The 15429-nt window shown below is 35.7% G+C and overlaps 3 protein-coding genes across 5 annotated transcripts; 2 read left to right on the top strand and 1 right to left on the bottom strand.

The window, feature by feature from the left end:
* Positions 1-4501: 4501 nt before the first annotated feature.
* On the top strand, positions 4502-7715 carry LOC126712124 (B3 domain-containing protein REM16-like). Of its 3 annotated transcripts, none has more exons than XM_050411336.1 (5): positions 4502-4670; positions 4812-4940; positions 5956-6493; positions 6687-6865; positions 7072-7715. In XM_050411336.1, exons 2-5 carry the CDS (start codon positions 4830-4832, stop codon positions 7393-7395), a joined length of 1152 nt encoding a protein of 383 aa, XP_050267293.1. In that variant the 5' UTR covers positions 4502-4670; positions 4812-4829; the 3' UTR covers positions 7396-7715. The 3 variants fall into 3 exon arrangements, with proteins under 3 accessions (XP_050267293.1, XP_050267294.1, XP_050267297.1); XM_050411337.1 differs by having other exon boundaries at positions 4517-4654; XM_050411340.1 differs by having other exon boundaries at positions 4519-4560.
* A 944-nt stretch (positions 7716-8659) lies between these two features.
* LOC126694121 (B3 domain-containing protein Os12g0591400-like) lies at positions 8660-10177 on the top strand. The gene is made up of 5 exons (XM_050390190.1): positions 8660-8740; positions 8938-9256; positions 9300-9341; positions 9598-9731; positions 9845-10177. The coding sequence occupies exons 1-5, from the start codon at positions 8660-8662 to the stop codon at positions 10142-10144; spliced, it is 876 nt and encodes a 291-aa protein (XP_050246147.1). The 3' UTR covers positions 10145-10177.
* Positions 10178-10581: 404 nt separating this feature from the next.
* LOC126712125 (uncharacterized) lies at positions 10582-15123 on the bottom strand. The gene is made up of 7 exons (XM_050411341.1): positions 14959-15123; positions 14592-14661; positions 14411-14470; positions 12455-12569; positions 12183-12298; positions 11305-11429; positions 10582-11014 (listed from the first exon to the last, which is right to left on the bottom strand). The coding sequence occupies exons 1-7, from the start codon at positions 15033-15035 to the stop codon at positions 10891-10893; spliced, it is 687 nt and encodes a 228-aa protein (XP_050267298.1). The 5' UTR covers positions 15036-15123; the 3' UTR covers positions 10582-10890.
* Positions 15124-15429: the final 306 nt, after the last annotated feature.

A 15429-nucleotide genomic window follows, 5' to 3' on the forward strand; every position in this document is an offset into this window, starting at 1 on the left:
TCATTCAATTCTCTCATCAACCAAGCAGAAGCTAATACATTCAAAACAAAATGATAATTGCCAAAAACAAAAAAAAAAACAAAAAACAAAAAACAAAACAAAAGACTAAGCTTACTTTCATTGTTCTATATTGGGCCAATATTTCTTGAACCGGAGTCTTACATTTTATGTGTTGTATGAGCTATGGTCCTAAAAATTAGCCTAGAACTTGCTAATGCATAATTTAGTTTTGATTTTTCTGCGTTGTGCCGTTTAGAGTAGATTAGCTTTATTGCTCTCAGCCAAAAAAAAAAAAAAAAGGAGTAGATTAGATTTGCTTAGGTTTTCATCTCTTTTATTTATATATTTATTTTTGGAGAAGAATGGTGTTTTGTATTTTATTAATATCGTAGTAAGAATGAAAAACATCTTCAATGAAAGCAAGAATTTCTTCTATCCAAGCCAAAAAACTCTTCAGGTATTGCGAATAGTGTGAAAGCTTGTAGGGTGCCCTATAGGGGTGACAAAATCCAACGCGATCCACGAACATGACACAAAGGGTTGAGGCTTAATGAGTTCATATCATATTCGAGTTGACATGACTAACCCATTTAACAAATGTATCGTATTTGTGTCCAACCCACGAAACCTATCGAACCTATTTAACTAAATGCTATTTCACCAATATACCCTTCAAAACTCTAGGTATATAAACTTATTAGTTGTAGTGGTTTATTTTGTTTGACATCTTGTGATTGATTATTTGTAATATTTTGATTTTTTTAGGTTTGAATGAATTATTTTGTGATGCATTTACTCATCATTTTTGAATTTTATATTTAAAAACCTATAGGTTGTTTTTCATAGTTCAGATCAATGGGTTAAAACTAAAATTTGTATTTTTTTTATATTGATAAAATATGATAAATGGGTTGACATGATTGATTTATTTACGTATTAAAGTTGAGGAATATTGACCCGTTTAATAAACATGTTGAGATTGTGTTGACTCATATAATTAAATACTCATGAGTCGACATAAAATGAACCCGACACGTGAACATGAATCGTTACACTTTTAGTTTAGGTTTTAATATTTTTTGTTTTTTTATAAAAGTCCTAACATAGAGCACTCCCATCAGGTGTGCCAAATGTGCCAAATGCCAAATATTTGGCACATTTGACACACCAAACACAAAAACAAGCCCTCATTAGCTGTTCTAAATCTCAAAAAATTTGGAACATGTCTACAGTACCGTCTCAAATATGAGATGGTACGGACAACAATGCTATTACTATTTGGCTTTATTTAATTCATTTTTTCTCTCTCCTCCATCATTTGTCTCTCTCCGGCTCTCCGTCTGCAACCCATCTCTCTCTCTCTCACTGGCTCTTTCTCTCAGACCCAACCACCATCATCATCACTACCCGATCGGTGAACAGACCCAACCATCATCATTATCATCACTCGATCACTCCACACCCAGCCACCATCATCACCCACCCCGATCGGCGAACAGACCCATTGAAGTTGTCGAGACCGTCGCCTCGTCACTTCAGGGCCATGGAGACTTGGGTTCTGAAGAAGCCAGCGACACCGGTGAGGCCGAAGTTGGAGCGACGGTGAGTCGAGCGAGTGACGTGGCGCTCCCAGTCGGAGCCGCCATAGGAGCCGAGAGATTGGTGAGGGTTGGAGGCAGAAGGAGAAGAGAGAAGGAAAAAGTACACCAAAAAAAAAGAGAGAAGGAAAAAGAAGCAGAGACCAGAAAGAGAAAAAAAGACAAAAACGGAGAGAAAAAAAGACATTTACGGGTTGTGTTTTTTTTTTTTTTTTTTGAGGTGCCGGTGGTGGCCATTGGTGATGATGATGATGATGATGATAGTGATAGGGATAGGGATAGGGAGAAGGAGGTAATATATTATTTTAATGTGTAGTGAATATTATTTTAATGTATAGAATTGAAGTATAGAACATCTGATAAATGATATGTTGTAAAATGATATGCTAAAATGATAAAGTGAGTTTTTGGTGTGTCAAAATGACATTTTTTTTAGAGAGCTGATGAGAATGCTCTAAGTGTGTCAAATGTAAAAATTTGGCATTTCATCAAATACTAAAAAACATGCTGTATGCGGTGTTCTGTATGCCAAATAAATTTGACATTTGCTTAGAGCATTCCCATTAGCTTTCTAAAAAAAAATGCCATTTTGACACATCAAAAACCAACTTTATCATTTTAACACATTATTTTACATCATATCATTTATCAGATGTTCTATACTACAATTCTATACATTAAAATAATATTTACTATACATTAAAATAATATATTACCCCCTCCCTATTCCTATCACTATCTTCATCATCATCACCAACGGCCACCACCGGCATAAACACCGACAACCACCACCGACAACAACCCCGACGGCCACCAATGCCACCTCAAAAAAAAAAAAAAAAAAAAAAAAAAAAACCAGAGAGACCAAACCGGCACAAACCCACATCCCAAACCCACCACCGGCACAAACCCACATCCATCACCGGCACAACCCACACCACCACCGGACATCCACCACCGGCACAAACCCACACCCACCTACGCCACCTCAAAAAAAAAAAAAAAAAAAAAAAAAAAAAAACACAACCAGAGAGACCAAATTCAACAAACCCACATCCATCCACCAAATCAAACAAACCCACATCCCAAACCGGCATAAACACCGACGGCCACCACAGGCAACAACCCCGACGGCCACCAACGCCACCTAAAAAAAAACAAAAAAAAAAAAAGAAAAACACAACCAGAGAGACAAATTCAACAAACCCACATCCATCTACCAAATCAAACAAACCCACATCCCAAACCGCCTCTGTCGCCGTCGCTGATGGAAGTTTTTACTTCCGGCCACGGTGTCCTTCACACTGGAGTTCCTCTTCGTCGCAAAGTGGGTCGTGATCTGTGGCGAGCCGGGCGGTCTCTGTCTCTCGGCATGGCGAGATCGGCGTGGTGAGATCGGCGATGGCGAGAGGGCCAGAACAGAGAGAGCGAGAGATGTAGAGGGAGAGACATGCCAGAACAGAGAGAGCGAGAGAAGGAGACGGAGAGACATGAGAGACATCTGATAGAAGGAGAGAGAAAAAATGGATTAAATAAGGTGAACAGTGTATAGCATTTGTCTCCGTACCGTCTCATATTTGAGACGGTACTGTAGCCATGCCTTAAATTTTTTGAGATCTGGAAGAGCTGATGAAGGGTGGTTTTTGTTATTTGGTGTGCCAAATGCCAAATATTTGGCATTTGGCACACCTGATGAGAGTGCTCTTAGGGACGTTCCAATAATAGCATCGTACGAACAACCATGCTATTAATATTTTAAGGTTTTTTATTCATACTTTTTCTCTTTCTTCAGTTATTTTCGTGAGTGGTTCCAATGCCACAACAAAAGACACAATTTGTGCCACAACTCGCTCATGTGGCGAGTTGTGGTTGGTGGAGAGGTGTCTCCATATAACCCACCATCACCTTTTCACCAATCACAACTCGTCACATAAGTGAGTTGTGACACAAATTGTGCCTTTTGTTGTGTTATCAGACTTTTTCTATTTCCATTGATTGTTGGCTATTACTTCTCTTGTTTGTGTACGTGTGAGTAGAGATGTGCATGGGTCGGGTTGGGTTGGGTTGAGGGAATTTTTTGACCCAACCTACCATGGTGGGTCAAAAAAAATTCAACCCAACCCAACCCAACCCAACCCACGTGGGTCGGGTTGAACCCATGGGTTTGACAATTTTTTATTTATTATTAAATTGAGTAGAAAAAAAAAATAAATATTAATATATTAAAAAAAACCTAAAGATTAGTATCAATGTAACTCCTTGAAGGCTCAAAACTAATGACTAAACAATAATAGTAATTTATTAGAATTTGTGTGAACTAACTGGCTTTTATATAGGATAGGAAGAATTGGTTATTTAAAAAAATTTATTAATTATATAATATATATATATTAAATTAGTATTAGTAGAAGGAATTGAGGAAATGCAAATTATTAAATATATAATATATATTTATATATATATATATATATATATATATAAAAGTGCCCTACAATTGATTTTTTTTTTAAATTATTAAATATAAAATATATATTAAATATGGGTGGGTCGGGTCGAGTTTGACGGGTTTGTAATTTTATGACCCAAACCCAACCCGACCCGCTATAATAATTTTTTTGGTAACCCAACCCAATCCACCAAACCTTAAAAACCGACCCAATCCGGTAGGTCGGGTCGGATTGGGTCGGGTTTGACGGGTCGGTGGGTTTTCTGCACACCCCTAAGTGTGAGTGTGTGACGTTGGGCCTCTGGGAGCCAAAAAGAATTAAAAAGGAGAAAGAAAGAATAAAAAAAATTTAAAATAAAGTAATAATAGATTGAAGTAGCATGTATCGTAAAGTAATATGTAAAAATAGATGGCTTTTTTATACGTTAAAATAGTTTTAATTTTTTTAAAATTTTTTTTTAAGGAACGGCTGATGCTAGTGCTAAAAAAAATGAGCTAGCACTTGCACTGTACCTGGTTCGTCTATCCTCTCTCTCTCTCTCTCTCTCTCTGTGTACTAGTAAAGTCAGTTTCTTTCACTTGTTGCAAAAAATTCTCTTCAATTTTTGAGGTGGGTGTTGCTTCTGGTAAGTAAATTGCTAAAGTGGGTCTAATCTTCTTTGATCTTTCAATGTCTGGAGCTTCTTGTGTTTAAAAATGTTATCTTTGGTTTATTTTTATAGATATAATTATAAGCCTGACTTTTTATCTTTGATTTTTGACTCCAGAGCCATTGATTAGTGGAAATGGGAGAAACATGCAAAGATTGGAGCAAATGGGCAGAGGAAATCTATTGGACCCGCTTCCAAACAATTCACTTCTCTCAGTATCTCCTCGGTGATTATGATCGCCAGCTTGTAAGTTTTTTAAGCTTCTTTTTTTACCTTTTCGGACCTATGAAATTTTATGTTTGTGAAAAACACTAAAGGTGGTAGCTTTTGCATGGTCGTTAAAAAAGGTTGTTGAACATGCCTTTTAGAATGTAAAAGGTCCTTTTTTTTCCATGGAAAAATTGGAAGCTTTGGGGTTCTCTGCTTGGTAGCTCTTTGTTTAGAGTGTTATGAATATATATATATATATTAATTTTTGTGCACCCAGTTACAGTGAAAAGAAAAAATAAATGATTTGGGGGAAGGGGGGGGGGGGGGGGGGGTTTTGGTTGTTTGTAAAAACATGATTTCAGTCATTTTTAAATGTAGTTTGGACTCAAATTAAGCACATTCTAAGTTAGAAGCACATCGGTATTTTATGTCACAGAACCTCTGTATTTGCTTATGAAATGAACAAAAGCTAATCCATGGTGAAGATTTTCTTTTCCCAAAATCCTGAGGAGCGCGTGGGGTTACATTATTTAAAATCAGTTACTAATGAAATTTTGAATGATGTGACATTTTAGGATTTACAAAAGATAAGATCTTCATTGTGAATTTGGTCATAAAAAAAGAGAGAATCCTAATGGCCTGTTTGGATGGAGGGGGGAAGGAGGGAGAGTGAAGGGGAGTAGAATAGAGTTGGCTAAAAATAAGCTAATTTTGTGCTAAATATACTCTACTCTACTCTACTTCCCCTCCCTCTCCCTCAATCCAAACGGACCATAAATTCAAAATGAATGGGGGCTTATTCTCTTTTAGAGAACATGGAGTCAAGGAGTCCTGAGTTACTTTTTCTTTTTGGATAGAAGTCCTGAGTTAGTTTTCAGTGAATCTTTGCTACAATTGATGAATTTTAGTAGAGGTTATATCTTGCTGGGAATGTTTCACATTTTGGTCAGTTAGTGCAAGTTCTGGTTTGTTATTCTTGCAACACTTTGCCCCTCTCTTGCAGCTTTGTCCTCAATTGTCTAGTTTGCTTATTTTTGTATTGACATTGCAGGCCATCCCCAAAAAATTTGTTGACAATATGAAAAAGAAGCTGCCTCAAAGTGTGACTCTTAAAGGTCCTAGTGGTTTAACATGGGATGTAGAATTGAAGACTATTGATGATACATTGTTCTTTAACCATGGTTGGCAAGAATTTGTCAAGGATCATTCTTTGGAAGAGACTGATTTATTGGTCTTTAGGTACAATGGTTGGTCACAATTTGACGTTTTAATCTTTGATGGAAAGAACTTGTGTGAGAAAGGGGCTTCGTATTTTGTCAGAAAATGTGGGCCAACTGAACAGGACAATGGATGCTTGACAAAGAAAAAAACAAGGGAAGGTTCTATTGATGATGTTCATACCCCTTTGGATGATGGTGTTGCATGCCCTTCACCTTTGAACTATGTAAGTGATGACAGTGTCACAGTGCCTTCAGAACAATGTATCATCTCTCTTGTCAGTAATAAAAGGACCCGGCAGAGTGCTAGGAGTGTTGGGAGCAAGGAACCTGCTACTTGTGGAGAGGGAGTGAAGTCCGCTGCAAGTGATGGTAAACCTCTTAACACATATGATACTACGCTTATCTATTTTTGATATGGAATTACCTTGTAGGCCCCTTCCCACTATTTTTTAGCTGCATGTGGCTATTATAGTACCTTGCTAGTTGCTATCCTTGAACAACGAACTGTGTAGTTCAAGAATATATTGGTTTGATAGAAGTATTTTGTTTATGAATGGTTCAGATGCTGAATGTTCACCCGTCTCTAAGAATTGGCCACAAGGCCCGCAATATTCGTCAAATAGAAGGCTTGTATCTGAAGATGAGATCAAGAATGCCTTGCTTTTGGCCCAAGCAGCATCAAGCGATGATACCTACCTTGTTGTTATGCGACCCACACATGTATACAAGAGATTCTTTGTGGTAAGTGTTCTCTATTGCAAACTTTGATTATATAGCTAATCTTGTCATTGTGTTTACTTTTGTCCTTTTTCATGTATTGCTTCTACATTATCAGCTTAATATTGAACAAAATTCTCACTTAAAATGGATATACGTGTTGCTATTTGAAAATTTGTCTTGGTGTTCAATGAATATGCTTAATTGTTCTTGTGTTATTGCTTGATTAGTACATCCCTTTAGAATGGGCGACGAATCATCTCTCACTGGAAAACCAAGAAATCCATCTACGTTTTAAAAAGGATACATGGCGAGCCAGGTATAACCATAATCGAGTTCGTGGGTATGGAGGGATTACGGGAGGGTGGAAACATTTTGTTATAGACAACAACCTTGAGGAATTTGATGTCTGCCTCTTCAAGCCTGCTGGTCAAATGGATGGCTCGACTATCCTGGATGTTAGCATTTTCCGGGTTGTTGAAGAGATTAGCCCTCGGACTTTATTGACTCCACCACGAAAAAGGGGTAGGAAAAATTCAATCAAGATCCACTGAAGCAGAAGCTTGTAATTCATACAAGATGTGCAACCTCATTGTGGTCTAGAATATCTGAGGAGGGAAAATTGTTCTGTTACCTGTGGACTGCACTTTATGTAACATACTAGCCTTTTGTGCACTCAATTAAGTTTATTGCCAGACTACTTACTGTTATTGCGGATGCTTCAAGGGGACTTTAGTAATTAGTAGTTTAGTGACCCTTGTTTTTGTTAATATGTTTAGTGTTAATATGTTTAGTGGAATGCACTGTGAGTCTGTGACTCCTCTCTAATTATATAATTTTGCTTTGTGGTTGGATATCACTCTTTGAAACAATCTGCCTAGCGAGTAGCAACACAAAATTCTAAATAATTGTTGAGGTGGTATGTTGTGATTTGTGTAAATAAAAGTAATGTACGTGGTGGTGTCAAGTGAAATTGTCATTTCAATCACAACATGCCATGTGAATAGTTGAATAGTTGAAGATTGGGAAAATGTTTGTGTCCCTAACATTGCTCGATTAAAACAAATTAAGATTTGATGTTTTAATCAAGATTTGATTTCACCAAGTGCAATACATTTCAATGGTTGATCTCAGTCCTTGAATTAAAAATTAAAAATAAAATATTGAAATTAGAATGGAATGCAATGTTGTGTCGTTATAAAATTGAAATGAGAATCGGATGGTAATGTCATTATTTATTTAATTCAATGTTGCAACACATTTCAATGGTAGATCTCATTCCATTTTACCTACTTTTCCATTCGTTGGAGTTTGAATTTTTTTTTTTATTTTTGGGGGGATAATTGAAACCCTGTTTTAATGTTACTGCTTAAATTAGTGTTTTAAATTCCGTTCCTCGAATTAGTCTGATTACTGTGTTCATTTCACCTAACTACATGCTAATGCAAAATTAGGGGAACAGGAAGAGGCAATAGACACTACAGAAAATGGTGTTTGTTAATTGTTATTAGTACATGTCAAAAGAAATTGCACTCACCAAAGAGTTTCTTGACGTGGCCTTGATTTGCCTCTATACATTGTTTTCTTGATTCATTAAAATCACTCCCTATTAATAAAGAACCACCGTGAAACTAAGATGCATGAACTATGCACTTAAATTAACCATTGAGCTTCTCAAAAACAATCTCAGAAGCCTTGTTGTATATAAAGCTAACTAGGGGTGGAATCTCGTTATCTCTCAATTGCTTAGGCCTAACACTTGAACCTAAAGTATCAACATTTGGGTTTGAGTTTGTTCGTATTCTTGAAGAGTTCTTAATGGCTTTAAAGCCAGAGTGTTACAAAAGTAGTAAACCATCCTTTTTCAAGGTCCTTATTGGTGACTTCTCTGAGCAACTGGTAATGTACCTTGCTTCTTTTCTTAGATTGATAGAATGCTAACAAAGATTTCTAAAATTCAAATATCATTTCTTTCTCAACTATTATATATAAAAATAAAAGTAAGAATACTTTGATTCCCCTACATCTGCCTTCCAAAATAAATTTTCTTGAGTTTATATGTTCTGTTTAATTGACTTGTGCTCAATTATATGTAGCGTATACCACCTGCTTTTGTCAAGAACTTTAATGGTAGGTTACTTTCCAAATGCTTGCTTAGAAACTCAACTGGAAAAGTTTACATAGTACGAGTGGAAAAGAGAGGGAACAATGGCTTGTTCTTTTGGAGTGGTTGGCATGACTTTGTGAAAGATAATTCTTTGGACATAGGGGATTTCCTTGTTTTCAAATACGATGGTAGTTCAACGTTCAAAGTCAAGATATATGGTAGAAATACATGCGAGAAGGATGTGAGGTTAGCCCAAGAGGGAAGAAGAATATCCAATTCCTTTTATGAAGAAAGGAAAACAAATTCAAGAAAACACCATCATTGAGGAACTCAAACCTGATTGTTACAAAGAGAGCTTTGGACAAAAAGCAACCAACTCCAACAAAATAATTTGTGAGTTAAATTATTTCTTATTGTTTCTCTTTTGATTATTATGTTTTTACACTATCATATTAAAAATACTATTGTTATTATATATTTTATTGTAAAAAATTTATATGAAATATGCTAATATTATTACAAATTTTATTATAAAAAGTAATCATAAATATGCTAATATGATTTTAAGATTATGTAATAAAATTCATAGTATTCTTAATTTGCATCTCTCATATCATATGTGTAATTATGTCTTATTCCTGGTGTTTAGCTGGATGTAGTAAGTCTGGCGAGGAATTTATTAACGATAATATAGAAGAACCAGGAATGAAGTCAATATGTTCATTCAAATCAGAAAACTCATACTTTATTGCAACTTGGACTTGGTATAGCCAATACTACATGGTGAGTTTAGTGTATAGTTCCTTAACACATTGCTTAGTAAGAATAAAATATTCTTGTCTTGATACAGCTATGTCTAACAGCTTAAAGTTTGTGTATATGCTTCAAATTTGCAGACGATTCCAAAGTTCGTAGCTATCGAGAAAGACCTAATTAGCAAGAAGAGGGCAATGCTTCTTGATCCAACTGGAAGCCCATGGCCCGTTAGACTTGATTTGGTGGCTGATGGGTTTTTGAACATGACAAATGGTTGGCCTGACTTTTGTAAAGGAAATAAGATTGGAGCAGGTGACACCTTCATTTTTGAGTTTGTCACGCAAACTGTGATGCAAGTTCATATATTTCGAGCAGGAGCTAAAAAGGAAGCACAATGCTTGGGAGTTGACAAAAAGATTGAATGTACTGCAATTGGTTAGATTATGCCTTTATGGGTTTTTTTTTTTTGGTTAAGTGTGTTTTATGGTTTAATAAAAGAAAGAATGATAAATAAATATAACTTCCTATTATTATTCATTTTTTATCATCTTTTCTCAAAATATAGATAAAATTGATATTTTAAGTTCATTTATTTTCTTAAAGTGAAGTGTTGCCTTTACTCTCTTATAAGTAATGCTTTGAAAAGAATGAAATTGAATGAACAAAAAATTAATATTTCCCATAAATTACCTATTTGATACAAAACTTACTTCGTATTCCAATTCTCCATTTCTATCATCAACGATATAATGTCCATTCCTGCCTCTGAAGATGGTCAGGCTTGTCCATGAAACACAAATAGAAGTTCAATAGTTTAATGTTGTTAAGTCCATTTTGCTTGAAGGATGGATGGTCCACAAAGTTAAGGCATGGATGATGGAATGTAAAGCTTACTCAACTCAATTTTCATCCAAAATTTTGATAAGTTCTATCCAAGCAAATTTTACCGAGGTTACCCAGCAGAAAATCTATTTCGAAGATGTGTACTCGAGTGTCTACATCTACAGAGAAAATAGACCAACAATTTCTACAGACCAAATTAAAAATAATGAGAACCTCAGGCAAAACAGCTAAGCCACCTTAGGGGGAATGAGTAATCAAATCTAGGTGACGTTGAGAATTAAGCCGCCTTGAAGACCTTTCTTTGACAAACAGTCTGCCATATGAGGGGTAACAATAGGCTTCTTTAGGCGGAGGGTTTCTGACATGCAGCAAAGAGCTGACAACTAATAAAAGCCATCACAAGTGAGGTGAACAGTTCAAAGCCAACCACCTTTGGAAAATGCCAGCCCAAACCTCGCCTCAGATAGCTGCAAAACAGGAGAGGGGGGGGAGGGGGGGGGGGGGGGGGGGGCAAGCATAAACAGAATGAATACACATAAGAGTGCATTTTGCTATAGGAGTTACACTACACATAATGAGTAATGAGTAGCTGGTAAGGAAGCTAGGATTATAAAAGTTTATGAAAGTGATTTAATCATGGTTAAGGTAAACCAAAATTCGATGTGTGATAATAATGGTTCAAATTCAATTGTTTTCCACGCAAAAGTACACCCAAACTTCTAAATGAGACATTGGTGAGGAATGTTGAGGAGCATACCTTGTGATAGATGGCATGGTTGCCACAATCACTGCACATGCATATATTATGGGAATCAGTGTCTTGGGTTTGTTTTTCCGGAGCCAAATCAAAGATCCCAATGCAGCTAGGGATATACTCAACACCTGAATTCAAAAAGATTCAAAAAAACCGATAATGGCAGAAAAAGTAACCAACAAACACACAGAAACTTACTCAAAATGCAAATAACAGTTTAAAATATAGAACAGACAAGTTTCTCTTCAACAAAAAGACCTAAAATCACTAATCAAAAACAAAAAAACAAAAAACAAAATGACCTACAATCTCCTGGAATCTGACCAATACAAAATCATTACATGAATACTTTGGACTTTCAGACTGGATGCATTTGCCCAAAAGCACTAACCTAGAAGTCTGGAACTACGGATATTGTCAGAAGCTATATAGAACAGCCAAGTTTCTACATCAACAAAATGACCTATAATCTCCTGGAATCTGGCCAATATTTTTTGATAAATAACAATCTTATTGTTGAAAGAAATGGCCCAAGTACACAGGGAGTACGTGGGAACAATAAAATCATGCTCTCAGAGTACAAAGATCAAGTATATTCAGAAACACAGAGAAAGAGCCTAGGTGTAACATCCAATCAAACAAAGTTTTGAAGAGAAAAAAATTTAAGCTCAGGAATCATCCATTTATGGTCCTCAAAACTTTGAGCATTGCATTCTGCCAAATACACAATATAATGCACGAAACCCCTAAATCTTTGGACTGTCAAACTGGATATCCGTCCAAAACCCCTAAGCTAGAAGTCTAGAACTAAACTAAGGATACAGTCTGAAGCTGCCACAGAAAATGGAAAATAGATGAGAAACAAGAAGAAATATATATACCAGATTCGCATTTGCTTCAATGCCTTGCAAAATGTAATCCCATGTAAATTCTAGTCCTCTAGCGCCAACCCAGAGAGGTGCCAATCTATGCAGAACAGAGTCAGCAAAAGCCCACCCTATCAACAGGAGAAAAGGTGTCATAGCCCTAATAAGTTGACAAATATGCAGTCACAAAAAATAATATTCAAAGACGACAAATGCTTGAAAATTGATTTAGAATTCAAAGAAAAAGCAACTGATTTTTAAAATAGATATTTTAATCTTTTACTCACCAAGTCCAACTGCTTGAAATTTATGATTCTGAGCAATGTTCCTGTGAGTCAACTGAGTCAAGGCAAAGTATAGCCCAGCAACATCTACAAAACCAATCAGAGCTTTCAGCAGTTCCTGAAAATGAAAGGCATTATTTATTTAAGGTTAACAACTCAAACTCATAGTCAATACAAAAGAAAATTAATGTTTCAAAGCAAAAATAACTACACTATACTGGAGCTTTATTTATTCACAATTGCCCAAAGTCCAAAGAGCAATCAAGAATTGTATATTCAAGCATTTGACAGAAGGCCTCCAAAGCCACCGCTTAAAATCACCTGGTTTTTGTTATGATATTATTATTATTATTATTATTACTTTTTTTATTGGTAAGTTACATTTTGAACCTACGACCTCACCCTCCACCTAACACTTGTAAAGGGAAAAGGTGCCAGTTAAGCTAGAGCTCATTGGCCACTTGGTTTTTGTTATTAGCAGAAATAGTTCTCCCAGATGTGATGCACATGAACCCTGAAAAATGAAAATTCCTAATGAGCATTTGAATATATTACCATGTTCCATATCCATTTTTCGGCAAAATGCAAAAAGACCCCCTGGGTTGATCAATTGCAAACAGACCCCTTGTAGTTTTAATTATGGTGTTATTGATCTGTGAGATATCAAAAATGATATAATTAAACCCTTCGTCCCACTTCAATTTGCTGTGAATGATGGAAAATGATTACGTGCCTTGGACCAAATCACTTTCTTAATTTAAAAAGAAGAAGAAGCGGTTAAACCACTTTCTTTAGTTTGAAATTTTCTTTGAGATGAATCTGAAAGAAAAGTTTAGACCTAAGGAGGAATAAACCTAATATCTTCCACTCATTCTTCTCCAAATACAAAACCCCCACACACATCCCCAAATCCAAACACCATAACCACTCTACAAAAACACAAGCTCCATAAAAAAAAAAAACCTATACTACCAACAACCTCATCTCTACCGAAGTCCCAAATTCCAAACCAACCCAAATTAATATACCTACATCTATATATATATATATATATATATATAAATCTTAAGACACCAAACCACCACACCCAAATGCCAGTCACAACTAGATCCCGATACCACAAAACAACAGCCTAATCTAGTAAACCAATATCAAAACTGGTTGAAACTGAGAAAGCCAATGTGAACCGGCAGCAGTGGCGGAGGTGGAGCACATAGGCAGTGGCAGGGGAGGCAGTTACATAGAATCTGAAGCATTTAAGGATGGCAACAGATCTGGGGTTTCCTGAGCAGATCCTTTTGCCATATTTTTCTTTGGTAGCTTAGGGCTTTCTTTTGGGGGAACTGTATGTGGAGACAGAGACTTGTGAAGGGTGAGTGGGACAAAGTTGTGGAGTATAACCATTAACTGTTTTCATTGTTTCATCCAGATCCTTAAACACCGTTGATAAGTATATCTATCAGAAATCTGGTATCCTCTAAAGTTCGAGGTTTAAGATGTTTGGTTTGGCTAACTTAGAGACTAGTTAACTTAAATTTGAGTAATTCCAGCACCTCTCTCTCTCTCTCTCTCTCTCTCCATCCAATATACACCAACAACTAATATAGATATGAGATTATTCAATCCATCCACGTGCAAAAATTGCAGAGAAAACCAACAGATTCAGAGATTAGTGGGAGACATAAGTTCAGATGGATTTTAACATTCAAATTTATATGATAATTCAAAAAGTTCATTATATGTAGATCTCTTTCTCTCTCAACCCCCCGTGCCCTCCCCAAACACACACAGACAGAGAGAGTTATATCCTTTTTATCTATTCACCCTTCACTTTTACAACTTATCTACATTCCATAGCAAAATTAGAATATCCTTGATTCAACAGAAGATTGCCCTATTGGAATCCACTACAAGTGAAATTCATAAGCCTTGGATTCAATAAATAAAACTATTCTGTACCTGGTATGGATCAAAGCTATCATTCTCGGATACCTTTAGGAAGGTTGCCAAACAAACAAGCTGCACACCAAAAAAATAAAAAATAAAAAATTTGTGGTTGAAAGCATTAGCACAACATATAGCTCATCATGGAAAAACCAAACATAAGCTAGAAGTTGCATCTATAACAACGATGTCGAACCTTTACTAAAGCTGTTCCGAGATAGACAAGAGCTGCCTTAATAGAGGTACCGAGCGTATCATACTCGGATCTGCACACGCATATTTATTATCAGTGCAAAACAAATTTACACATTGACAAAACAGATAACTATTTCTTTAAAAAACAATGAGTCAATTCAAGTTGAAGGAACAATCAAAAGGCTAACATTAGTAGAATTAACTTGAAGAAAAAGTTAGGGTTGCATAGTCAGATCGGGATTGTAATTAGTTAGGGTTTCCATTATAACATAGAATTGAGCTCCGGAAATGTAACAGATCGGGAAAATTAATAATAATATGAATAGAAGAAGACAGATGTAAATTCTAAAAAGTGAACGGAAACTGACAAGGGAGTGGCGGAGTAGTAAACGGCGTGGGGGCCGAATGTGAGGATTGCGCAGTTGAAGAAGTGAAACACCGTCATTCTCTTCTCTTCTCTTCCCTTCTCTTCTCTGTCTGAAATTATTACTATTAATAGTGAGATTTAACAAACGACTAATTTGTTTAACTTTAATTTCTAATCTAATTAAGAAAAAACATATGCAAAATGATATATTACTCTTTTGATAATAACAAAATACTCCACTAAATCAAAAGTAGTAAACTAGTACATTATAAAATCAAAATCTTAATTCCATTTAATAATAATAATAATAATAATAATAAGTTATTATTATTTAAAATTAAAAAAAAAAGATCTCTTGAAAATTAAACCTCAACTTTTTATTTTTAATAAGTTATTTTAAGGGAAAAAAATTGTTTAATTGACATTTATTATACTAAAATAGCATTGTTTTATGCGGAGGAGTGATTTTTTT

This window comes from Quercus robur, chromosome 2 (assembly GCF_932294415.1).
Source record: "Quercus robur chromosome 2, dhQueRobu3.1, whole genome shotgun sequence".
NCBI classification, from domain to species: domain Eukaryota; kingdom Viridiplantae; phylum Streptophyta; class Magnoliopsida; order Fagales; family Fagaceae; genus Quercus; species Quercus robur.